Below are 27,847 nucleotides of genomic sequence, written 5' to 3' on the forward strand. Positions count from 1 at the left end.
ATAGTTAATATCGATATTTGTCATTATATTCTAGAGAGACGGAGAGAGATACACAGTGAAATACTGACAATGCTGAGTTAACACTCAGGATTTGGTTGTGTACAGTGCTATATTGTCATACACTGTTACATGATGGACAGTGTAACAGTTTGAAGGTACACAGTCGCACACACATGCCACACACACACGCGCACGCATGCGCGCCGCACACACACACACACACACACACACACCAGGTAATCGGCTCTGCTACATCATCCTGATCCGCTGTCACTTTCAAATGGCTTGCATAAGGAGCTACGGTACAGTTGACTTAACTTAAAGTGCACGCACACAAACGTGCACGCACACAAACATGCACACACACACGCATGCACATACACATTGACGCATGGTTAGAGCAGTAGGGCGTGTGTGAGTAATCAGTCCTTGTAAAGACTTCCACACGCACATGAGTACACACAGATACAGTATATACACACTTCTTTTGATTTCTTAACAGCCTCTATTAAAGACTGTTCTCACAACATAAAATTACATGGATCCCACTTTAACAAGCATGAGTGTGTGTGTGTGTGTGTGTGTGTGTGTGTGAGTGTGTGTGTGTGTGTGTGGGGGGGGGTGTGTGTGTGTATGTGTACGGTACGCGTACGCGTTAGTTCAAGTTATGCTGAGGCAGCAGCACCGCGGCTCAATAATAAAATGCAGGGTTAGGGTTAGTAGTAATAAAATGCAGAGGGAAAACGACGGAAGGAGCAAACCGAGAGGAATTAAAAGGAGAGTAACAGACTAACAATAGGATCTGAAAAGGGAGCGAGGGAAGGAAAGAGGAAAGGACGGAACAAAGGGGGGGATTAAAGAGGGTTTGGTTGGAGTGCGCAAGAGGGAGGAGAGGTTGGACTGACATGAAGGAGATTTCTGCAAGGAGCAGCCTCATCCGCTTCTTATGACGCACACACACACAGGGTTAAATTGATCTTTGCAATTAACACACACTTCCATATACACACGGTTAACCACTTAAGCCCTATAGACTTTTTCGTGGAAGCTTTTAGATTTGCTGTTTCCGCTATTTGCTATACGAGAATGTACAGTATATAGGGCTGAACAACGTTGAAGCATAGCACATAGTAGTTACACACACACACACACACACACACACACTTTGACTCATCCCCTTTAACCCCTCACCAGAGCGTGCTTGTGAAAGCCTCACTGTTGTGCTGCACGGAAGCTTGCATGAGGCGTAGAATGGAGAGCCAGACAGAGGCCTCTTCTCTCTCCCTCCCTCACCCCCGTAGCAAGGCTCCGTCTCTGGGGGCTGAAACACTGGATGAATGAGGGTCCATGAGAGAGCAGCCATGATGAGATTCGCTGCTGTGTGTGTGTGTGTGTGTGTGTGTGTGTGAATTGTAAGTGGACCATACCTAGCATTCATTGGCATGTTACATAGTCTACCGCAAGTTAGATAATTACACCCTCCTCATGTCAAAAGATTATTCATTTGTTTAGTTTTGGAAGGAAATCGGCTTCCTTAGTTGTTAAAACTGAAAGTTGATACATCCATCCTGCGTGTGCGCGTGTGTGTGTGTGTGTGTGTGTGTGTGTGCGCATGCACGCACGCACGTAAGATAGGGACCAAGGTCGGTATAAGTTCACACATTGGCGTCAGTGGTTGAAATTGAGCACAATATAGGTCTTGAATCGCACACACATTCATAGTTACTGACTCATGCTCATATGCTCACACACGCGCGCACACTCACATCATTGCTTATTAATTTATTTTCTGTTCAGAAACTCTGTCTTTCACACACAGAGACACACATGCAATTCTTGACCAGTGTCGTGTCGTTTGACATCAAATGACATCATAGCACTGTGATGTCACAGGACTTCTATAACAACAATGACGCTTTTGTCTTTGGCAAGAACTCAAACAGAAGCCCAAAAGCACTCACTACATTTTTACACATTCTCTCTCTCTCTCTCTCTCTCTCCCTGCCTCTCTTTACCTTCCTCGTTCTCCCGCTCAGTAGTCTCAGTTCCCATTTCAGTTGTTTAGAAGTACGTAGAAGTCAAGTGAACGCGTGTGCATGTCATTAATTTGTGCATATAGGACAACAGCAGCCTCTCTGTGCCTGTTGTAGGTCAAAGACCCAGGGCTAACGTTCCTCCGTTAGGCCTTGAAAGAGCGAAAGTTGTTAAGCCACGCGCCATTTGAAATGTCAGAACTGTAAAAGATGCATGTGATGTGACTAACGCTTGGGAAGTATTCATGTTTGCACAATGTGTTTGAGGACGTGTATTAAGAGAAGTATCAACCTTCCTGTTAAGTTCAGCTATAACACTACAATGTTACTTGTACACTTTTATTTTGCTTATGATACTGTATATTATTTATTGTTGAGCTATTTATTGTTAGAACTGCATTTTCCATTGAAGTAAACTATCAAATATCTACAGCATGTATTGTCAGTGTTATTATATTATATTATTACTACCTGTCCCTTATTACTAGCTTTCCCTTGTGAATTATATCTGCAGTTTTGAATAGAAACTCAGCCTCACTTCCTCTTTTTATCCAGAACACAAGGCATACATTTCTACTCTGAACATCAGGATTTCTCTCGCCTGGGCCTGGGGCATGGTGGAGTGCAGTTGCAGTTGGTGCAGTTGGTAGCGGAAAGGTTCCAGGTTCGATTCCTGCTGTGTGAGTACCGTCGAGGATTTCAGCTTAGGCACTGGGTGAACAATGGGTTAAAAAAAATATTTATCTTGCCTCATTCAGAGACCTGAAACTGTCCATGGTTTCACATTCGTATATAAACCTCTTTATATCTGTCAACAGACCACCAAATGGTCTAAATTTAGATGGTGTGTGCAGAGCCTGCTGGTCATGTGGATCTGTGGGAAGTTTCACTGTTCACAACTTCATCTCTCTTCGGTTTCAGTTCTCAATACAGGAAGTAACAGGTTCTCATGTAAACACATGAACCCTGGCATTCATACTCTGAGCTTCTCGTTAATGGCACATTTGCAGAAAATGGCAGATCGTCAAGTTCCTAGTTTCTAGACCAAAATGTCTATTGCACTGGAAATGGACCTGGACGTCCAGCTCATCAGTCTGGCACCGTGGCACGTAACAGGCAATGCTGTAGGCTTGTACTTTGTACAGGGGACAGTTTGGAATTGCAGTCACCTACAGCAGTGTAGTTCCCAAATGTTTTCGTATCAAGGACCCCCAAATCAACATTTTGAAAACATTATGCCAGTGACCCCGATAAGGGAGGATTTTTACGGCTCTATAGCAGTGATTCCGAAACATTAATTTCATGGACTCCCAGATTCACACGCATTATGCTACGGACCCCCGATTTAATGGCATTTCTATCCCATTTATATTGTAAAACCACTGTTAATTTAACTCTGAGAGTGTACAAATGGAACGGGTCCATTTGGTTCCATTTGTACACTCTGAGTTACAGACCCATAAGTGTCCATTTGGTTTCTATCTCTAATTGAGTTAGGTACCCTCTGGAACTCCCTCAAGTACCCCCAGGGAACCACTTTGGGAACCCATGACCTACAGTATAAGTGCTCTTTTAGAGCAGTTTTAAAGGAGACTCTGGGCTCTCCTTTGGTTGGCAGAGATTGAGTACCGCCCAGGATTTCAGTTTAGGCACTGAACGGTGAACAATGGGTTGCAAAAATCATGGGGTAAAAAAATGATTACACCTGAAACTGTCCATGGTTTCACCTTCTATATAAAGCCTCTTTATATCTGTCAACAGACAACGAAATGGTCTAAATTTAGATGGTGTGTGCAGAGCCTGCTGGTCATGTGGATCTGTGGGAAGTTTCACTGTTCACAACTTCATCTCTCTTCGGTTTCAGTTCTCAATACTCTTATACTATACTATATATATAAATTATATATACTGTACTATGCAAAAGAATGAAGGCCTATATTTGTTTTACGTCATTGCTCTTGAAGAGGCCTTAATGTATGAATACTGCCAGTAGGCCACAACACACATGTTATAATTTTTTGAAGCATTCATAAGAATCATATTAAATGTCAGTGGGGCTCTAATTCGGCTAAAACCTTGCCCAAATTTGGAGACATACAGTAGCCTACTTTATGCCATAGATAGGCCACAGATACTTCATTAAACAGTATTCTTTCCATGCAAGGAAGACCTTTTGTTTGGTTACTCTGCTGCTAGTTCCTTTGGCCCCTTATCCTTCCACTTCTTTTTAACGTTGTCCTGGACAGGACAACTGTAGAGAGGGACATCAGAATCTAGGGACAGAGAGGAGTACGGTCATGTGACAGACATGATTGATTGATTGATGATTGATTGATTCTTGAAGTGTCGTGCTTCCGAAAAAGCTCAGCCCATAATATGGACTTACAGGACAGTTTTTACAGTTTACATAAACATTGACAATAAATCGACATGACAGCTATACAGCTGGATAAAGCTGTAAAATGGATAGTACAATCTTGGATTTATTTTTGGCATGTCATTACAGTAATGAGTGACCTTCAGTAATGCTTTGCCAGTCCAAGTCCTATGTTCAATCCCAGAAACAACAAATGTACTGTATTCAGAACCCATCAGTTGTCACAAACCAGAATGTGCATGAACAAACATATATTCGGACGCATACTGTACAAAGCTAAATGTATTTATCAAGTTGTCACTCACACAATGCAGCTCAGCAAAGGCATTCACACACCCTGGCCTTGAACAAATACACGTCAAAAGCTGGGCGATCCAGCTACTCACTCACACACCCATGCGGGAGGAATTCTAAGCAGCCAGGCGGAACGTGCACTTACAAACATTCCACATATGTCTCACGTGCATAACACACACACAAACGCACACATCAGTTATCAGACAGTCGGTGAAGCTGTTGAGCAGATGTCTGAAAGGTCAAGAACTTCCTCCTTAAGAAAGAGGTGCTGCCTAGCACAGTGGCTCCCGAACATTTTAGCTCGAGACCCTAAAGAGAAATGTGGTGTCACACCTGGCGCTATAACAAGTCAACGTGAAAAGCATGGGATTTGTTCCTCAGCCTAGTAAGAAAGTGTGTGAAAGATGTCATGTAAAATGCACGTTGCGTTCATGATTTTCTTTTTTTCAAAACGGGAAGCCAATGTTAGCCAATTAGGATGGAATATAAAATATTGGACAGATCCATCTTGAGCACATGGTTTTTGGACCGAATCTGGAAGTGTAATATTAAAAAAAAAAGCTTTTACAAAAGTCTGCCTCCTGGTGGCACTATATAAGGCAGATGTGAAAAATGCAGGTCAAAGGTTTGTCCTTGGCTTGTTCTTGGTCCTTAAACATACTCTCTCCTCATGCCTTCGGCCTGGTGGAGACAATAAGTGAAAGAGAGTTGAGGAAGAGGTGAGTTTTCAGACTGCGGTAGAGGGGTCATTCCACAGCTTGGGACAGGATCCAGGAGTGAAGAGAGTCTGAGATGTATGCAGCGTTGGCCAGGGTGTCATATAGGGTCAGGAGTCAGGACAGAGGTCCCGTGTCAGCTGATCCAAGTGTGGGAATGGGTGTAGGGGTGGATCATGTCCTGGCGTGCAAAATTGTTTGCATAGAGACCCACGTCTCTATGCCATGTACGTGGCCATGTACTGTACTGTATCTCACACATTACCATTTGCAAGCCATGTTACGCTACTTATTTCCTACAATTTACACTTTAGGGATTCAGCAGATGCTCTTAATCCAGAGCGATTCACAGAACTACACAAGGTAATACATCCTCTATAGTGGCCATTTGACAAATTTCTATCACGACAAGAAATGTGGGCCATATTGTTTCACTAAAGCTGTTGTTCTCAAAGTGGGGTCCAGGGAATCTCAGGATCTGTAACTCCATTTGTAGGCTACACTTTCAGAGTTATTGGAGAAAAGGAAAAGTTTTGAGAACCACTGCACTGAAGTTATCAGTGTGGCTGAAGTTGGGTAGATCCAAACTAGCGTTCGGTGTTGTTCATCAGCAGTCATTTACCCAAACGACATTACTAACGACAGCTGGCCAGCTCAAATCAGCCACCACAGACGCATGGTAATGTGATTACTAGTGTGTGAATATGGTTAAGATGCATTTACACAGGGACAAAAGCTCTGTTTTCCCCCAACACACTGCCAGTGGCGTCAAGGGGTATATTGAGGTCAGGCAGGCAGAGAGGCAGTCAGTCATCTGATGCTTTTAGAATAGAGCTTTCAAGTGATAGAGCCACAGAGGGCATCTTTAACAGCAGGCAGATGTTTCAAGGTAACATGAGGCCACATTCTTCCATTAATATACAGTATGGCTAACTTTTAGGTGGAACCTAGCCTCGGAGACTGCAGACATTTTGTGTGGAACCAGGCTTGTGATTTTCTCCTGTGGTGGCCTAAAAAACTATAAAGCTGGTTGTTCCTGTTTTTAGAATTGCCGTGTGTGTGTGTGGGTGGTGGTAGATTAACTCTTTTGTTATAATTTCGTCCTCTGGTTATGTTAGGTTAGATATTTCCTTTATTAGGTAAGAAAGGGGTTGTTCTTGGATTTAAGCTTTTATGATCCCTGAGTTAATGCATAAATGCTTTCATCTTAAGTGTAAAACTAAACCATTGATTATTGGGATTATAAACCTGTGTGGCCTGGCTGTTCGGGGTCTGGGAAGTGGGGATGATGGAGTCCATGTTACACCAAGTGACCCCTATAGCCTGGGTCGTAACAGTCACACAATATGCGTGATGTGATTCACATGACCTTCGCCCGGACACAAGATAACAGTGTATTCTTACCTTTGACACATTTTCATTCAGCAAAAGAAAATAAGGAAGATTTTGTAATAACTCACTCATTGTAAGGTCCGTAAAGGACATTACAGATATTATGAGTGGCATGTTAGTTGTACATAGTATGTATGTTGAGTTTCACCCATAATCATTTGGTCTGTTGATGACAAGCACTTGATATACACCCTCATATCACACACTGTGTGGGTGGCAGGTGATTATGTTCGCATTCTTTGAATTTTTCCAAAGAACAAGTAAGCACAGGCCAATCAGAAAAGAAAACACTGGAGGCAATATACATGTATGAATATATCACTGTGCACACTACTGTATGTGTACAGTAGTTGAGATAGATAGAGAGAGAGCGAGGGAGAGCGAGATGTGCCCCATCCACAAATAAAAAATTCGCCCAGTAAGTTCCAGTGGTGGAAAGTAACTAAGTACATATACTCAAGTGCTGTACTTGAGTAGGATTTCTCCCCCCCCCCCCCCTTTACTTTACTGGAGTATTTCCATTTTTCTATACCTACCACATCAGAGGCAAATATTTAACTTTTTACTTCACTACAATTATATGACAACTTTAGTTACTAGTTACTTTGTAAATTTTGATTATTAGTTCAAAACATGCATTAACCACTCTTGGCTATTTGAAAACAGCCGATCTGCAAGCTCACAGCGTGTCCTAAAGCGACGTGTTGTGAGCTTGCAGATTTCTATTTCCAAAGCATTTTTTTTGAAAATTTGTAGGTAATTCAGTATATTTTAATGTGACTACTTTGGTAGTATACCAGACATTTATTTGTAACAGTGTATTTCTACAGTGGGTTCACTGGTAGGTTGATGCAAAAAACAGACACACACACATTCTCTCACACACACACACAAAACCATCCATCTACAGCGCATTTGAAATCACTCGATCATCCAATCTGGAAGTGACTTTTCTCCCCCAGGGAGGAATCCGAAGAATGAACATCTGTAATGTCATTAAATATTCCTTCCAGGAACGGTTATGAATTTATAGCCAGTGTTTATTGTAATCGGATTACTTACGGCAAATGCGAATGCAATTGTGTACTCCTCAGCCCTGTCGGAGGAACTCTTCCAGGAAAGAACGAGAAAGGGAAGAAGGAACGAGAATCCAGTGGAAAATAGAATGGCTGATATTGAAGCCTCGTTCTCCGTATGAATCATTTCTGCTTTTATGAGACTTTCGAAAGCCGTAGTAGGTTGCTTTATATAGCAACCCTCTGAAATGGTTATGAATCTACTACGTCATTCTGGAAGCATAATATATGGAATCCTATATATGAACTTTTTGCACGATTGCCACTTTTAACCCTATGCTTTTAAACATTTTTCACACTCAATCTCAATTCACTGAAAATAGCGACCAACATGGTGCTATTTTTTTTTAAAACTGTGTTTATGTTTATTGTCCAAAATTGCGATGTGGACTGTATATAATCATTCAGTAAAAGAGAAGTTTCCGTTTTCCCCAAAGCCTTAAAGCCAGAGTGAGTTTCAAACAGTGCTAAACGTAGCAGCAAAAAAAACACGGGTTGGAAATAACTGTGAAGGAGGAGGAGGTGGAAGAAGTCGACATATACAGCAGCCAAACTGTGCCGAGGATGACCGGCGGCGCTGCCGAACCAGAACCAGCCTCCTGATAGTCCTCAAGTCCTGCCACTATGCTGGACCAACCAACCAGAGAGGAGACACCTGATTCCTCCTACTGAACACTGTGAGTTGTTGACTGTTCTCTCCTCTTCTAGCATCCCCTCAGCAGGCTGTGCAGTACTGACGTGTGCCTTTGAACCGAACTGACACTGAAAGAAAGGTACGGGGAGGTCAGAGAGAGAGACAGAGAGAGGGAGAAGGAAAGACATCCTAGAGTGAACAGCATGTACCTGTTCTGTGAGCCAACCAGGCATCAGTTCACCCAGCCAGCATGGTGTCAGCCTCTTTTTCAACTACTCCCCTCTCTTTCTGGTCACATTCACCAATGTCTTCAATGACCTGTCCCCTCACCCCCACTTTTCATACTTCTTTACCTGGCTTACTACTTTTGTTGATGGCAGCATCTCTTTTCTTTTCTTTGTGTAGACAGAATTCTTGTGCATGTTAACGAAGCCCTTTTTCCTGTCGTCTACTATTTCTCTCTCATCTCTCTGCCTCTGTGTGTGTGTGTGTGTGTGTGCGTGTGTCTCAGTGCTATTCAAAGTGCACAGTGAGTCAAACACACGCCAGTCACTGCAGCAACCATACAACCGAATCAAAGACTTGGACAAAACAAAGAAACGGGAGAGAAAGAGAGAGATCCCTTTGTGGCGCCGTGATCAAGTGGTTGGAAGCGGACCGTAAACTACAGTGAAAACACAGTGTTCAGTTGCTGAAAGGCAGGACCGGAGGATAATGTCACAGCGCCTCAGTGTCAACATTCGCTCCAGAACAGGAAGTCTTTTAAATGCTAAACAGACTGGTGGAGAAAACAAGCAAGGCTGCACATCATACAAGTCTCCCCATAATAACCACATGAACCCTATACTGTAGCATCCCTATTCAGGGCATGTCATATTAGGCCAAGCATTCTGCAAAAGTAGACGATCTACAGCTATTTTAGTGTACGCGGAAGGATCCTGGTCAGTATATAATGTTCAACCCATTTTGGGGCGGGAACCCCCTTTGGTGTTTTAAGCATTATGTTATACTTTAGCTATTGAAAAATAGCAGATCTACAAGCTTGCAGCGCGCCACTCGGTGACACGCTACGAGCTTGTAGGTCTGCTATTTTTGAAAAATCGTGAAAATGTGGCACAAATCTTTGAATATATATGAAAAAAACTGGTTTTTCAGAAGAATGTTAGGATTTAGAAGCGTTTTTAACGCTTTTGATATTGGATCATGATTTTCAACTGGGGAAAAAAGAAATACTTCAGCTTTTGTTTTCTTCATTTGAGCCTTTTCTTTCCTTTTCTTTTTTTTATTATATAAAGCTTTTGATATGTTTACAGACAGCACAGCTGCTTTTGACACACATACCAGCATATTACAGGAGGAGATTGATTAGTTAGAAGTTAAAATATTTCTAGACACAGACCATAATACAACATTTTTACTTAATCTGTGTACTACAGTATGCGCAAGAACCTTCATCAGCGGAAACATGGTCACCTCAGAATGGCATGGCCCCATGTGACGGCATTGCACACATGCCATCTCACATGGGGCCTCCCACACTGCGGGTGAAGACAGGACGAGATGAGACTAGAGATTAGAAAACTCTTCAGCTTGATGTACACATAGTTGTGTGCCGGGTGTCGTGCACCGAAAATAGCCAACATACAAGCTGTTGGGCCTGCTATTCAAAGTATAAATTAAGCAATAGGAAACGGCTTTCTTCAAAATACAAAGTCACGGAGCAACTGCTGCAACCCAAAAAAATAATCCGTTTTCCAATTGAACTGGGATTGACGTAATGTCTCAAGTTAGTGTCCAGACGTTCCGTTACAAGAGATGTGTATCAGTCCAGCAAACACAGGAGGGTCCCTTCAGGCCCAAAGGCACGCTCATTATGAATGTCAACACAGTACATAACTTCAAAGATATCTATGGATGTCATCGCCATGTCCCACAGCACAGGCTGGCCGCTGGACTCACCCAGCAGTACAACTCATTGTTGAGGTTCCAGTTAAGTGCCCAGTCACTGAATAAGCATGGCAAGCATTTTAGACGATCCAAGCCAAGCCAAGGCCGTCCTTCTAGCTTGTTAAAGTGCAGCCAGTAAGACTAGTCACTTTTTGGCAAAGCAATTGGTTGTGTGTGTGCGTGTGAGAGTGTGTGTTTGAGTGGCCAGCCAACCACACTGTGGCTTGGTATGGCAATTACGGGTTTGACCATACAAACATTCAAACCCTCTCTCTCTCTCTCTCTTTCTCTCCCTCTCTCTCCTCTCTCTCTCACACACACACACACACACACACACACACACACACACACACACACACACACGCGCGCGTGCACACACGCACACACACACACACACACACACACACACATACACACACAGAGCCGGGTGGTCCTTCCCTCCATATGCTAGCTGTCCTAAAATGCTACACTGCAAGCCAATTATACTATTTTCCTCGCAATTTTCGGGCTAATCCACTCAGGATGGACTTTTCTTCAAGCAATTATTCCATTGTGTGCAGATGAAACGAGTCTGATCCAAAACCCCAGCGGAGAGAGAGTGTAGTCCTGCTGAAGGAGAGAAAACATCGATCACAGGGTTGTTTGTGGCTGAGTGAGTCCTTGAGTCCACCTGACACAGTTCTCCCTTTTGCCTCATGTGGGGGGACTCCCGGAGGTCCTTGAGGGGGTTCCAGGGGGTCCCCAGCTAAATGAGGAACCGATTCTACAAATTCCTTCTAAATCAGTAGTTCTCATACTTTAATGATTTTTCCGAAAATGTTAAAAAATAGCAGATCTACAAGCTTGCAGTGCGGCACAAAATGACGTGCTATGAGCTTGTAGATCATGAAAATGTTTCAGAACCACTGGCTTGATGCATCTGTCCTTCAATCGGCACAGCAGGAGTTATAAATTAACACTCTATACTGTGCAGAGCGACAGCAGCCCAGTGTGCGTCGACAAACAAGGAAGTTGTACATCCCCCGGAACAACTGAGATCTGGCTTACAGTATATGAAAATGAGCGGAGTCAAACGTTCCCCAAGTTGTCGTAGATGATATCTGGCGTTCTCAGCACAGGTTGGTTATTAGTCTGCTGGTTGACCCATTGTTTCGAAGGTGGGACCTTAATCTTGGACACTTTACTGTAGAGATCCCTGCCCGTGTTAGCATTGTTATTGTTCACGTTGCCCCCGGATCCCCCGGGCCTCACGGGCGGCGGTGGCAACAGATCCTTCCGCGGGAGGAGAGCGCCCTTGCCGGGCTTGGGCGCCGTGGTGGGCTTGGCCCACCTCGGCGCCGGCGGCGGGCCGCGGTTCGGGGTGGAGTGTGGGGGGGAGTGCGCCCGGGGTTCAGGGTGCGTGTGAGGCGGCGAGAGCTGCGTGTACGGCTGCGTGTACTGTTTCCCGGCGGAAGGGATGGAGTAGCTGTTCTCCTGGTTGTAGTTCCCTTCCTGTCCGGAGGCCAGCGCCAGCTCTTCCGCTCTCCTCCAGCCTTCGGGGCGGGCCTCGTCGTAGATGCTCATCACCGGCGGGGCGGCTCTCGGTTTGGCGCAGCCCTCCGGCTCGTCGTAAATGTGTTCCACGCCTGATGTGGGCGGCACCGGTGACGAGGCCCCCTCGGCTTGACCCCCCGATCGGCGTCGATTGCCGTTCCCCCCTCGGCTTCCTCCGGTCCCGTCGCCGTCCAGACCCAGGGAACCGGTCATCTGGGTCAGCTCAAAGTTCACCTGGTCGTACAGGTAAGAATACACCTGGTCCGCCGACTGCCTCCGCTGGTTGTTGTTGCCTCCTCCCAGGCCCTCGTCTCCCACGGGCCTGAGGCGGGGAGTCGGTATGGGACCGGACGGGTTGCTGTTGATACTGTCTACAGGGTCCGAATAGAGGCTGTCGGCACTCGGCGGAGGCAAGCGGACCGAGTCGGCCGGTTCCGAATACACACCACATTGTTCTTCCACCGGACATTTCCCCACCCCCACAGCGCCGTGCCTGGGAGACCTAGGGGGCGTGATGACCTCTCCTCCCAAAACTCCCATCATGGGCGGCGGATCCGGTAAGCTCCTCCCTTTGTGTAGTCCTCCCTGCCCCCTCCCCCCTCCACCACCTCCCCCTCCCCCGTCTCCTCCCTCCCTCCTCCCTATCACTCCGTCCGCGGAGCCGGGCTTGCTGCCTCCCGAGTCCCCGTCCGGCTCCCGGCCGATGACGACGTTGTTGCCCTCGAGGACGATCCCCGCCATGCTGCGCAGGTACTGCAGCGACGAGGGGCAGTCGGGGTCGAAGGTGACGGGGCAGCTGAGGTGGCGCTCCTCCGCCAGCGCCTTCTGGGACTTGATGGCCTGCTCCACCAGCTGGAAGACCTCGTTGCCCTGCTTGGTCTCGAAGGTGAAGTTGCCGGGGCCCGAGTCGCAGCGGCGGCCCGCCTCGAAGGAAAACATCACCTGGGGAAGAGACGGACGAGGAGGAGAGGAGAGATACAGAGAGGAGGGTTAGAGTTCCGACTAGAAAACGTTGCCCCTCGGGGCACGGGTCTCCACCAGGAGGGTATGTGAGTGTTTGTGATAGATAGTGTATATCGATTTGTGTGATGAATGGATAAAATGTGTAGAGAAGTAGAGAAGATGTTTTTTGCAAAAATCGGCCTCATGGTGGCGCTGTATCAGGCAGATGCGAAAAATGCAGGGCAAACGTTTTTCCTTGGCCTCTATAGGGAGTGTGTATACAAAGTTGTACACAGATCGCTGCAGTTATGGGAAAGCTAAATATGGGGTGGGTACTGCAGGTGCTGTGTGTGTCTTATGTGCACCCACCCTGTCCCGTCCGTATCTCCGGAGCAGCTTGTAGGGCCAGACCAGAACGTTCCTTTTGGTCTTGGCTTCTTTCAGGACCAGGGAGTCTCTGTCTGCCTTCAGCCAGTAACTACCTGACAGGCTGCAGCGCTCGGACGACTCTGTGCGCTGGACGCTCACCCAGAACTCATTCACTGCAGGAGAGAGGAGGAGTTAGCTAACACCTTCACAAGGAGAAGAAAAACAAATTGATCTGTTTAATTGAATAGAGAATCAGAAAACATAATGCTTTTGAATTCACCGGGAGAGGACAGGAGATTATCTCATGATATGATACAAGGCTAAAATATATAGTAGGTTAGAGTGACTTCTGTTGTTTAAAACAATTTTTTAAAATAAATTGCATCTGAATGGCTGGAAAATGGAAATGAAGAGTTTACATAGTGCATGCATAAACTCTCCTTAATGATTATATCTGGTTTTAGTATTCATTTATGATATATTTTCTCTATTTTTGCGGGGGTCGCGAGACATGGCCAAAGCATTTCCCCAGCCAAAAACATTGGGAACCCCTGGTCTAAAACAAATTAAAGTGAAGACTGATTCAGTGTGTGTGTGTGTGTGTGTGTGTGTGTGTGTGTGTGTGTGTGTGTGTGTGTGTGTGTGTGTGTGTGTACACTTACCCTCCTCTCTGGAGTAGTAGATGAGATTCTCAGACATCTGGAGGTCCTGAGGCCCTCCGTTACAATCTGGAGCTTTACTACCCCCACCTCCCTACGCACGCACGCACGCACGCACACACACACACACACACACACACACACACACACACACACGCCATATTAGACAGCGGATTGACAGGACGATTCGTATGCATTCAGATTTGTGTGTGTTATGTGTTGTAATTTCCACCGAAGGTCACAGTTAACTATGGAATCGAGCATTTCCCGTCAGTTAGTGTGTCGGGCACCATATCATGTGACATCATCAGGGATGGAGATGTGGAGACCCTGATGCTGTCGCAGTTAAGCCCATATATGGAGATCCCTGATGTCAGACTCATCACTATTGGGCAGCAACTCTACATCCGACCTTAAACCTCAAACCCTTAGATCTCCATATATGGATATGTCAGAACCGGTTCTGCCCCAAAGTTATTTGTGCAGCCGTGCCCGGCAGCCGGCGAAAACTAGATTTCTCAACAGGCCCGGAAATGAAGGCCCAGCCAGCCCTGCCTGGGCCCTCATCAAACCCTGTACACTCAAGAGAATGTCCCCGCTACCAGATCTCCATATATACTGTATGGAGCTGACCTGTTCTGACATTCCATATTTTGATCTGACCTCATCAAACCCTGTACACTCAAGACATGCTCCTTATATGGCCAGTACAGAATTGATTGATCTGACCCCCCCCCCCCCCCCCCCCCATGACAAAGCGCCAGCGCTCGCCCCGCAATCTGCCGTCAACGAGGCGACTGTGTAGAGCTCTAATATGTCCCCCAGGCGTCTTACTTTTAGGAATATGCACCGTCGTCTCGTTTTGAATATTGTAGGTCAGTGTGTGTGTGTGTGTGTGTGTGTGTGTGCCTGTGGGGACAGAGGGACGAGGAGGCGGGGGAAGTCAGGGAAAGACTGACCGGGGGGACCTTGTTTTCCCCCCCGTACACCACTTCTCTTCGCCAGAAACAGGCAATCTACAACGTTTATCTTCTTCGTATGTTCATCTTATTATTCTGACATGCCCAGAAAAGGAATGTCAGGGTTAAGTGGTTGATAGCGTGTATCCCACCACGGGGATCCCTGTGATGTTTTGACAGTCAGGGAATATAGACAAGAGGGTGTGAGAGGATCATTGTTAGACAGCAGACACATGTGTTGTGTCCTATAGAGAACAAAGTGGAGTGATGATAGCTCCCACCCTGATTTACACCAAGTACATTTATCCCCTCTGGCTTCTATCTATGTACATTCATATTCACATCTGTTCATCTGTGGCTCTGTTTCCTCCTTTGTGTACACTGTGTGCTTGCCTGTACCCAAGTGTGTGTGTGTGTGTGTGTGTGTGACGTGTGTGTGTGCGTGTGCGCGTGCGCGTGTGCGCGTGCTGTATCTGTGTGCATGCATGTACTGTGTGTAGGTAATAATAATAATATCTCAAACTTATATAACGCTTTTCTGAGTACCCAAAGACGCTTTACATGGGGTCAGAGGTAACAACAAAATAAAAACAACTTTATTAGAAGAAAAAAAAAGAAATGAAATGAAATGTAAGTATTAGTGTTAACCAAGGATAACCACATGTAAACAATTAGAAAGAAATATGCAATCCTAGTGTGTGTGTGTGTGTGTGTGTGTGTGTGTGTGTGTGTGTGTGTGTGTGTGTGTGTGTGTGTGTGTGTGTGTGCGCGTTTGCATTTGTGTGTATGTGCGTGTGTGTGTGTGTGTGTGTGTGCCACTGCGGATTCAGCTGATATCACTTTGGCAGTAGTATCAGCAGGCAGTAAAAACAGTACGCACACGCATGCACACGCACGCACCCACCCACGCATGCATGCATAGTATACACACTGCACAATGCATTAACCGCAATACTACTGTACATTGGCCAGAGTCCCCCAGGGGTCTATAATTGGTCCTTCCTTTTTCCCTCTACACCAAAAATGTGCCTTTTTTTTCAAAGGTTCTCTGTGGTTCTTTAAGCTGGTGCTGCATCTGCATGGTAATTAGAATCAGTAGTGTAGTGTCTGTATTGGGGGTAGTGGTGTCTGTTCTTTTTTATAGCTGTTAACATTCCTTAGAAATTAAATTCGAAAATTGGTCGGAATATTGAATAATAATTTTCAGTAATCTTTTTATGTGAATACATTTTAACTTTCTCCAATCTGTATAAATACAACAATAACCTATATACACAATAGGGGTGGGTTTTGGTCTCCCTGCTCTTCTATTGAGACATTTAGATCCTGTGTCTGGGTTGGACACGTTTGACACGATCCTGTTTCTGGTTTGACAAAGACATTTTGACCTGTAGGTCAAAGTTCTATTTCTCCCCAGAGCAAGCAAGCAAGCATGCTCTATTAGCTCAGTGGTAAACATTTCAGCACTTGTTTGCGCAGGAGACCTGGGAAGAACAGGAAAGTTGCATAATGCAGTTTCAAGTGATAGTATATGTGAGAGTGAGAGTATAATTCACTGGAAAATGACAAATCGTAAACTGTCAGACTGTACTATATGTGCCAGCAGTGTTTTGGCAAAGTCACTTGACTTGTGCTGCAGCTAATGTTTGCTTCATAATGGTCCCACACTGAAGAGACAGTGAGGTTTTGTTCAACCATTCAGTTCATGTTCAACAGTTCAACCACTGTTCATCAACATCATCATTTATTCATTTATTCGTCGACTGTTTTTAAAGGAACATTTGCCTTTATTCACAAAATGCCATGTGCTCTGCCTTGTGTAATCACACAAAAGGTTTTGATGCCATGGGTCTCAGTTTCATTTGTGAATTCAATGTATTTTGATGCATTTGAAATTAATTAGTATGAATTAATCGGACTGAATCAAATCGTAGTCAAATTGAACTGTTTCAGAAAGAATCATAGTCAGTCGCCACACACACACACACACACACACACACACACACACACACACACACACACACACGTACCGCTATCTCTTTTTCCATGCATGCAAGCTTATCTCATGCCATCTTCTCAGAGCTTACGAATCGTCCCACACACTTCCTGAGCCCTCCTGGTGGGTATAGGCTCAGCTGTAAAACTACCGTAATACACCACAGTGTCTGTACAGTTTATCATGGTGCATGTGTAACTCACTAATACTATCATTGTGGCGGCCATCGCCGAGTGTTGTCCGCCTGTCCGGTAATTAGGTCACTGGTTCACCTCTCAGCTCCCACCCCGCCCGCCCTTGCCTACGTGTCGAAATATCCCTGAGCAAAACACTTAACCGCTAACAGACTGAACACCTAATGCAGGCTGTTCAACTGGCAGTCCGGCCCCCGGCCCCATGGGTTTCTGACAATGTGGCCTCCCGGCCTGAACAATTTAGTTGAATAGGCCTGCCCAAAATAGCTCCGCACCAAGCGCTCATCATGACTGAGCAGCCATCAGCTGGATTTCCCCAGTTCCCTTCCAAAACCAATCCCTATGGACAATAAACATTTGATCCTTTTAACCACTTGAGCCCTACGTATATATACTTCTATATGTCATATGACGAATAGCGAAAACAACCTATGCTAGCCTATGCTGACATGTCCAAAATAGGGGTTAAAACAAGTTAAGTAAGCATATAAAATATCTACCTGAAAGGCAATATCACACATGATCTCCACCCACTGGGCAGTCACACTCTTCTCCGCTGCAAAGACATGCGTTTTGTCCACCGTCTCCACGCAAAAGGCGGCCATGTTGTCTTTGGGGCAGGTCTCGGTGACGGCGGGCAGGATGGAGATGCACTCCGACAGGCGAATGATCTTCTTGTCCAGCTTGCGGGTTTTTTCGTTGGTCCCGCCTCCTCCCCCTGCGCCGCCAGACCCACCCCCGGCGCCCGACGGCGAGTCGAAGAATTCGAGGCGGGCAATGCCGTTCTGACTGGCGGGGTAGAGGACGAACCAGTTCTTCTTCCATTTCTGCTTGGAGGAAGGGTTGGGGGGTTGACGGGGAGAAATAAGACAGGGTAAAGTTAGTAACGCAGTGGCACATCATAATACATACAGTACAAAACAAATATATTTAAATTACGAATGCCAAATAAAAAGTTAACATTCATTCTGTAAGAAATCTAACACAGTTTTACAAAACGTTTCCTGTACATTCATTCAGCATTATGGCCTTGGCTAAAGCCGTGGCCTAGATTTTGCCACTACTGCTGCTACAGCTAGAGGCAATACCCCAAATAAGTGCTTCTGGGCCAATGTTTAGTGTTAGCATGTTTCAGTATTCACATATAAAACCACAAAGGGGAACAAAACAAACAATTGGCCAACCATATGAGACCAAAATGCATCAGTTGGCCTAAACAACCACTGCTGCAAAAACGATTATGAGGGGGAAAAGAGCCCAAACAGAGCCGCGCAGACTAAAGCCCCTGAACAAATCGAAAAAATGACAAATTTAATAATTATTCATTTTGGTCACGTCCCCTTCCCCATCACCACATGATTTCTTTGTGTGTCTTTCCAACGTGTGCTGTGGGTGGCTTGAGAGGATGGAGCACCATTGTTACAGCGAGATTGCTTTGCTGCACTTTAACTTGGCAGTTTGTATAGTGCCGCAGAAGTAAGGAAGTCCCAGCTAACAATAGCCTCTTCCTCCTCTGGGATATGACCAACATGTCAAATAATGCCACCAAGCAATAGGGGATACAGCTGTGTGGACCTTGTGCGTGTGTGTGTCCACTCAGAGATGTTCAGCGCTAACAATGGCCATAGTTACACCTGTGTTGTCACTATGTGTATATGAATAATCCGATTGATATTTGTGACAATTCACATCACGGAAACACAGCAATAAGGAAGATGAGTAATTATGCAATAATCCCAACAATGTAGCCTAACATACTGAGACAGACAGTTAGAGGGGTTGAAAGTGTTATACTGTATATTTTGTGTTGTTAAATAGGCCTATATATTCCAACAGCAATCATTGCTATGAAGTGTTTGTTTAGTGACAGTGTTTATTGCCGCACAATTAATCGGAAATGTATCGCAATCTAGATCCAGACACCTATGCAGTCACATTTCTAAATGTGAGCAAGAATCACTGCACTAGTTGGCTGTCCTGTTCATTTTAGTTACTTTTTTCTACAAGGGAGAGAGAGACTTTTAAGAGATGTTTTAGTCAAGCACTTTGATGTTGCCTGTTTAAAAGCCACAGTAGTTGGCTCCAGGTGCCACATTTTGAATGAAGTAATGTTCTAACTACAGCCTAAAGACAATAATATGTTCATGGAAAAAGTGAGAATCGTGTGAGAATCGTGATCTCAATTCTCGCGGAGGAACGCCGAGATTCACATTTGAGCAAGAACCGTGCAGCGCTAAACAGCGTTCTGTTCCCTGTCTCTGAAATTATCTTTGACACCAAATGTATCCAATCAGGAGAGAGAACTCACACAGGATAAACAAGAGAAACCAGAAGTGATGAAACAGAAAATGATTTGGAATCCGAGCGCTGAAGCTGATGAATTACCTTTGTGTGGTTCTCTCAACAGATTGGATGACATCAGTATCCCTGAGAATGTATTTTCCATTTTACTAAAGAGGTGGAAAGTCACTTACAGCACCTTTCGGCTTCTGCTACAGCATGTTAGTTCACAGGAAAATCCTCAGCGAGTCGAAATGGACCCCTGTGGACCTGCAGCCTCATATCTATGACTGAATCAGTCATGCTGATATACAGTTACAGTATGAAAGCAATCCCTCTCGTGTGATATTGCTACATATGCAGTATATATTCATTTATGGGTGATGTTACCATCAAATAGCCTGATAATTTGATTATATAGGTCACAGTAAAGGACCTCTTCAACTTTAACCCAACAATAACCTCTCTTGCGCCATCGTGTACTCAACAACACGAATGCTAACGGGAGGGCAAGAGTTGAAAAGGAAGTTATTATTGCCAAACTGGTACCAGACGGCACTGTCTTAAATCTCTTTTCATTGTGACACTGAACAAACATGCTGCCATATCCTTCGCACAATACAAGATCCTGGAACTGATGAGGCCTTATATGCAGTGTGTGTGTGTGTGTGTGTGTGCGTGTGTGTGCGCGTCCGTCTGTCCGTCCGTGCAGCATTTGTGTGTGTGTGTTTAGCTAAAAATAAGCTCTAAGTTATAAGACAATAACGTCATAGAGCATGACAGCTGTGCAAACATATCGCTTGCATTAAAGCCATGCAAATTGAAAAGAGGAAGAGGCAGAACAAAAGAGCGAAAGAGGTGTTATTTGCATGCACTGATGCTGCTCTAATAGCCATGGGGGCATACGTATGTTACTGTCCCTGTATGTAATGTATACTGTAACCTACACAATCTCTGAGACCTGTCGCCATGTCAGTCTCTGCACTACAGACCATCACACGGGCACTTTCACTTCATGTATGCTAGGGAGGAAGGGTGTCGTCCTAGTCTGAAGTGCCCACACACACATGCCAAGTTTGAGGATGGTCGGACGATGTCCGAGTTATGCTTTTGTGTGACACACAGATAAACACACACACACACACACACACACGCACGTGCACACACACACACAAACACACACACATTCTGTAAATTATAGACTATGAATGACTATGATGATGAATACACTCCACTGCCGTCAAAGTGGCATTATCACTTTATGTATAAGACTGTGATATGACTATGAATAATCGTTCCACACCTTTACCTTGATATCTGCTGATAAGTGATATCTGTTACTGAGGTAGTGTGCCTTATTCCTATTTTATTATAGGCCTTAGGCGTATTTGATATTGTTGTTTTGTTATTTTACTTGCCAGGCATTTTCCCTTTCTCATGATAATTATCTACTGTAACGGCAAGCTTTACGGATAATTATTTCACAGACTATTTTACACTTGATGTGGCATCAAACTTGAAGTTAAATCCATTTGGCATCCTGTTGGAACTTGGCAGTCTGTATTGTTTAGGTCAGGCAACTGAGAAACATTCTGACAAGATGAAGAATATGTTGATAATGTATCTATGAGATTGAGAAACACTGCAAAATCATGAGTGTTATGTTCAGTCTGAGGGGGTAAATCAATAGCAGATCTACAAGCATATTAATTTCCAAAATAATACTGCAGTTAAAACCCATGACTTAGCTCAGAAGATAGTTGCAGCCCTATGTAATATGAACGCTGCACAAAGTCACTCTCGAACACACGCACAGGCACACACATGCAAGCACACACACAATTATACAACACTACCTCACAGACACACAAATGCAAAGTAACTGCCAAAAAGGACAGGAAATGTGTGGGACCGTCATTACCCAGGATCCTCTTTGTTTCCCGCTAATGACTCCAGAGTGTGTACAGTATTTGTCTGCACACATGTGCATGTGTTTATGCTTGTGTAGGTTCAGCCAGGTTTGTGTAACATTTTTATTGCTCCATATACCGTTGGTTGGGCAAGACATATCTAAAGCTAGCCCAAATAAGGTAAAAGACCGTTATCAAGCAGCAATACAATGAGTGGAAATTATGCAAAGTAGACACGGCACAGAGCACCACCGAGAGAGCGAGAAAGACTTCCTTAAACTACCCTTCTTCTGCTCTTGCCCCCGTGTGTGTGTGTGTGTGTGTGTGTGTGTGTGTGTGTGTGTGTGTGTGTGTGTGTGTGCATGTATATTATGTTCATTTCCCCATTTGTGCAGCTGTGACATTAGAAAACAATAAATAACTTTCAGTATAATGACATTGGCCTTTACGTTTCTTTTGTCTGTGACCTTTTTCATCCCAAGTGGGAACTTCGGTTTCTGGCTTCACCCAGCTGAGTACTGTACAGTTAAGTGTCTTGCTCAGGGACACTCCTGACACATTACTGAGGTCTGGAATGGAACCTTGGACCTCCAGGACCTCTGGCTTCCCAGGCGGGCTCTCAACCATTCAGCCATGACTGCCCCCAAAGTTCATGTTCAACTTATTAGAACTGCATGCTCAATCATGCTGTCAAATATTTTTATAATATTTACTTTTCTTTTTTTATAACCAATTAAATCGATTAACTTTCTGATGAGCTGTGCGCTTGTAGACCTGCTATTTACTGAGCATGACACCGGCATGCAACTATACAGTATGTAATATAGATCAGGCTTTAAGAGAAAACTTCTCAGTCATTCCTTTGGGATGAAACTAAAAAAAGGGTCTGAAGCATGCACACGTTTATCCACACACTGGTTGTTCAAACTCTCCGTCTGTCATGTTCCCATGTAAACCACACCAGCCTATACCACGTCTCCTGCCGCTCTGTGTGTGTGTGTGTGTGTGTGTGTGTGTGTGTGTGTGTGTCTGTGTGTGCGCGCGCGCGATACAGGGACAGACCGCTGCTTTGACCACAGATGTGCTGCTGTAACCTCAGAGCTTCCCCTACTTATGCTACTCCTCCAAACCGACATGTCATCATCCTGAGGACATGCAGTGGTAGTTTGTACTGCACTGCAGTGCAGAGGTCAACACAGCGAGCGCATGCAGTGCACTGTTTACATGCATTCATGTTATGTTCATTCTATTCTCTCTAAGCCCACCACACTCCAAATGAAGTGACACTCAAGTCAGACTGAATGCATGCGTCGTCGCATTCCAAAAAATAAATACTGGATCTACAACGTGGCATATTGCGACGCAGTGTTGTGCGCTTGCAGATCGGCGTTTCCATGTGCGATTATTATAGTGTTGAAACTTTTATCCAGATCAAGGACCCTCATCATGGACCTCATCATTGGACCCTCACAGCACAACAGGAAAGAGTCCTGGATGGAGTCTACACAAGAATGCTACGAATGGCACTATAGGTGTCACATGGACGAACCACATGTGGACCTCTTTGGGTACCTACAGTACCACGGGTCACTGACGAAATCAGAGAGAGAAGGATGAGGCTGGCAGGGCACTGCGTCAGGCACCCAGAACTTGAGGCAAGTAAATTGACTCTGTGGGAGCCAGCCAACCCAGGGCAAAGCCAGGAGGGGAAAGAAAGAAGTGCACCACCTACGTACAGTACAGTAGACGCACTGTGCCTTCTATCTAACATAAGGACCTGATGTTAGATGGGAGAGTGGAGGGCAGCGTTCCAGGAGTTGGTATTGGCTAGACCTCACTCTCGCAGTAACTAACTAGATCAAGGACCTGGGTTTCTCCTTTGGAGATGGCCTCAGTGGAATTAATTAGTGGATTAATGTTAACATCGAACTTGAATGCACAAATTTCATCTGCACACAAGCACACGGAAGGACAATCATGAGGCAATTCAGTTACACAAGTCCGGTAGAATGGCATGGGTGCCTGGATGGTTCACAAGAACGTCCAGTTCCAATCAGTTCAAGCAAGAATTAAACTTGTAAGTTGTAACTGCTCTTATATCCACAAGCCACATACTTTGCTGTATGACTGAGACTGAGACCGAGACGTATTTTCAGCTGGAAAACGAGTTGAAGGTCCTTCAGTTAGCTTTTAGTGTCAAAGAAGAGATGTCGAGACCTGATTGAGCTGTGCACCAAAGTTCCACCAAGGCCTGCCTAAACTGTAAATAAGTTTCCTCCCCAAAGCATTTTATTAGATGAAACCACATTTCATTAGTCTGTTTGTATGATTTAGGTAGCCTCAGGGAAGTAAAAAGTGTGTGTGCCTGCAACTGCGTGCATGCATGCGTCTCTGTGAAAGAGAGAGAGAGAGAAAGCTAAAGGAAGATGGAACTACTGAAAACTCCTCAGCAAGTTTAACTAATTTATAAGGACTGATATGAGATAATAACAGTAAGGTTAAAGAGCACATTCTTATTCAATCTGAGTTATATCAGTCCATCACCACAGTATACTGGTCTGAACCACAACACATTTCTAGCACAGCAAGCACACAACACCTCTGGGAAACTGTTCATTCATTTTATATGGATTTGATTTTATGTAATGCATGAATACATTTATTATGTCAATGCCTAGTGTCATTTTTTCTGCTATACATTAAAGCTTAGCAAATGAGAGAAGAAAGAGAGTCTCTGTGATTATAGAAAAAATCCTCCAGGGAAATCCAGAATCAGAGTCTACAGGTGGAGATTAGGATGCATACTGAGGAAAATTGAGTGGTGAGGTTTACAAAGTAGCAGGCAAAGCTTTGTTAAAGACTATGATTTGCTGAGTAAATGATGAACAACACCCTGAGATATCAGTCAACATTTGATCTGAAATCTTATTTCTTTTTTTGGTTGGGAATTGGTAGGAACCCCTTGACAGTGACACAACATTAATATGGACACTTTGGGTGAGGTTCTACACTAATTGCGATTCTGTTAATATTACAGATTCTATTCAATATTACAATTATTTTGTGATTTATGCACATTTTTTAATACTGCACAGGTTTTCTTTATCACTTAAATGTAGATAATAGAAATACTGTACTGTACTCCCAGCTTTTTAAGTATGCTTTCAATTTGATGTCCTCAAAGTGCAAAGTAATCAGCTTTGACAAGAACTATAAAACCATGAAATTATCACATTATAGCTATACGGTACACTACAGTCTCCAATTTAAAAACATAGCTGCCAGTTCTGCTTAATGTCGATTACTCAGTGAGCTCCAGGTAACTTAACTCCAGGTAAGCTGAGCCTTTCTCTCTGGTCAAATAACCAGCATCCTACTAGCATCCCTCCCTACTCAGGCCAGGGCACGTCATTTGGTCAGGTGTGACTGTGAATAGCTGTTGTGAATTTGAATGCATTCATTTGTATATTCGCGTAATATTTGTTCTGTCTTTCAGATGCAAAAAAACCTCTGCACTGCTGTAAATACCTGGCCACTAGAATGCAATAATCTTAAATTATTGTCAATATAAACCACACCCAGAAAATTATATGTTAGCCCCATAAGGCTTAAGGGATAGTAGCCAAATAATTTACTTAGAATAAACAGTAGGATTTTTTGGTTGCGCCACCTGACATTATTTGGGCGAAGGCGTTAAAAATACTAGTAATAAAAATGATAATTTCATTTAAAATGAGCACATTGTTCCAGACGAAAACATGCATTAGATCAATTTTGAAGAATTTAACAAATACGTTTTGAAATACGTGTCATTGACCCCATAGCCCAGGCCATTTGTTCACTTGCTGTCATAAAGTCAGACTTTCACAAACAGAAACTGTGGTTGGACGTGGCGGCTAGCCGGCTACACAGTTAAGTCACATTTTCCGACACGTGGGAACAGGCGTGTGTGTGTGTGTGTGTGTGTGTGTGTGTGTGTGTGAGAGTGTGTCTTGTGTGTGTGTTTTGCCCAGTGTCCACTGACAGCCATAAAAGTTAGTATAATTGGTCCTGCTGCATTCTTAACCAGAATTTTGACACTTTGACATTCAGATTACCCTTTCTTTTCTGAACACAGTCTAATCCAGCATTAGCCAGCCAGATTTATAGGTCATGACTGTAAATATTTACCTGGATTTTTCTAATATATATATATATACTTTTCAAATAGTGACAATTGAGGACAAGCTCACAATATGGCTATTTTAGCTTTCAGGTTATTCATAATGTATGCTTGGGCACCGGGGAGGCTACTTTTGCTGTTTTTTTTATTTGAAATCTTAAAAATATAAGTTTTGGACACACTGTATGTTATGTATGACCACTCTAAGTTCGACTAAAATACACTTAAATGTATTATAGTGTAGAATCATTCTACTCCACTGCTCTCAAGTCCAGTTTATTGTATTCCAAATAAAAGCATGGAGACATGTTTCTGTACTGACACGACACTTGGGCTGGTTGTTTCAGAGCAGGAAATGAAGCCTGGATGTTTTGTTGCCCATGTCATATGACCAGAAAGAGACAGACAGAGCGAGAGAGAGAGAGGGAGAGAAAGAGGTGGAAAGACAGAGCGAGCGAGAGCGGGAGAGAGAGACAAAGAGCCCTTTACAAATCAGATGAGTTGACTTCTTATCCTGTGCTCTGTGACAAGGTTGCACTGAGGCCAAGAATTAACACTGACACACACACACACACACACACACACACACACACACACACACACTGTCACACACACTTTGTGCCAGGCATGCCACAACAAAGTCTAACCCTAACCTAAACCATTAGATTATACTATACCATCCACCTGAACACACACACACACACACACACACACACACACACACACACACACACACACTCACAGAGAGAAAGTAACACACACACACACACACACACACACACACACACACACACACACACACACACACACACTGACACACAAACACTTGCCCTTGCTTCGCTGGGTCAGGTAGAGTGTCAGCCTTATTTTGGTCTCTACTCCTATCTCTATTACAGTATTATGTAATATGTCATACAAATGTTTACAGATGAGTAACAGATGAGAAAAGGGGAAAAGGAAACTCAGTGCCAGTGTACGACCCCTCAATGGGGATTTGAGTAGTAGTAGCTTTCTGACAGATGATTTTTGAAAGATCAACTGAAAGAGTCAGTTGATGTCATATAGTCTGGCAGCCCAGTTTGGTATGCATTATTATGCCATGGATGGATCGACCCCCACTACACACAACTCAGAGAGTTACAGACCTGTAAATGCCCATTAGGACTGAACCCCTGCTGGGGGTCCCCGGACGGCAGACCCCACTCTGAGAAGCAGCTGGTCGTAAACTTGTGAAAGCAAATCCTGTACACTACAGGTTGAAATAGAGTGGACTCTATATAGGGTAGCAGACCGTATGCTCGCCTCAAATCACTCCTCAACAACCAGTGATGCAGGCAGGATATAGCCTATACTCTTGGGCAAGGCATGTGTGTGTGTGTGTGTGTGTGTGTGTGTGTGTGTGTGTGTGTGTGTGTGTGTGTGTGTGTGTGTGTGTGTGTGTGTGTGCGCGCGCGCGCGCGTGCGTGCACAGTGACACAACAGCCAACATCGGAGTGAGACCAGACCAGTGAAACAGTCTGATTCAAGTCTTTCATCTAGGTCTGGTGTAGGTCTGTCTTTGAAGCAACTGGACACAATGAGTTGCCTGTAATTGCATCAATATGTGAGCTATTTGTCGTGACGCAGAGCGGTCCCTGGCTACAGAGTTGCTTTTCGGAAAAGCAGAACCGTAATTTAGTCCATCGGGATTCGGGCCACACGAACGTTACAGAAATATCTTCCACATTTGGACCTACCTTTCCAAACTTCTGGTGCTGCACATAAAGTTGTCCCTCCTTGACGTGGGTATCCATCCCCCTCCTCACACAAAAACAAAAACAAAACCTCCACTCCTCCCGGCCCCTCTCTGGACTCTGCCGAGATCTCGATCGAGCTTTTCAACTTCAACTTCACCTTTAGATGGAAAAATAAAACGTGGTTTTATTTTTCATATAATGTCACACCACCACCTCCAGGCTCCACCAACTTCCCCGTTGTTGTTTTTCCTTTAACTTCGCCGCTCTCCAAAAGTTAAAGACGTGTGTAGAATAAATAAAGTGGTTGGTTTCACGAGAAGACTTCATAAATGAGGTATTATCTTATCTAACGTCCGTTGGTTTGTGGGTGTATGTGACTGTGCTGCCTGCCATCGCCGCTCCCTCTTCTCTTCCTCCTGCGTCTCCTCCACCACCACGCGCACTGCTGCGCAGACTGGCCCTCCTCCTCACTTCACTTCTGCCCGCGCGCAGTGGCCGCGCACCACTGTTTTTTCTTCCTTTTTTGTTTTTTTTAATGCTTTTTTCCCCTTTTCTGTCATTTGAGGACATTGGCATCAAAAAGCACGTACACACACACGCGTACGCACGCACGCGCGCACACACACACACACACA

At 44.5% G+C, this 27,847-nt stretch overlaps 1 protein-coding gene across 1 annotated transcript; it reads right to left on the minus strand.

Annotated features, from left to right (window-relative positions):
* Positions 1-9,815: 9,815 nt before the first annotated feature.
* dok1b (docking protein 1b) lies at positions 9,816-27,642 on the minus strand. Its single transcript, XM_080791864.1, has 5 exons — positions 27,213-27,642; positions 17,625-17,951; positions 13,979-14,069; positions 13,317-13,489; positions 9,816-12,947 (listed from the first exon to the last, which is right to left on the minus strand). Exons 1-5 carry the CDS (start codon positions 27,267-27,269, stop codon positions 11,541-11,543), a joined length of 2,055 nt encoding a protein of 684 aa, XP_080647990.1. The 5' UTR covers positions 27,270-27,642; the 3' UTR covers positions 9,816-11,540.
* Between the last annotated feature and the right edge of the window lie 205 nt (positions 27,643-27,847).

This window comes from Protomyctophum bolini (genome assembly GCF_963924005.1).
Source record: "Protomyctophum bolini genome assembly, chromosome: 20".
NCBI lineage: Eukaryota > Metazoa > Chordata > Actinopteri > Myctophiformes > Myctophidae > Protomyctophum > Protomyctophum bolini.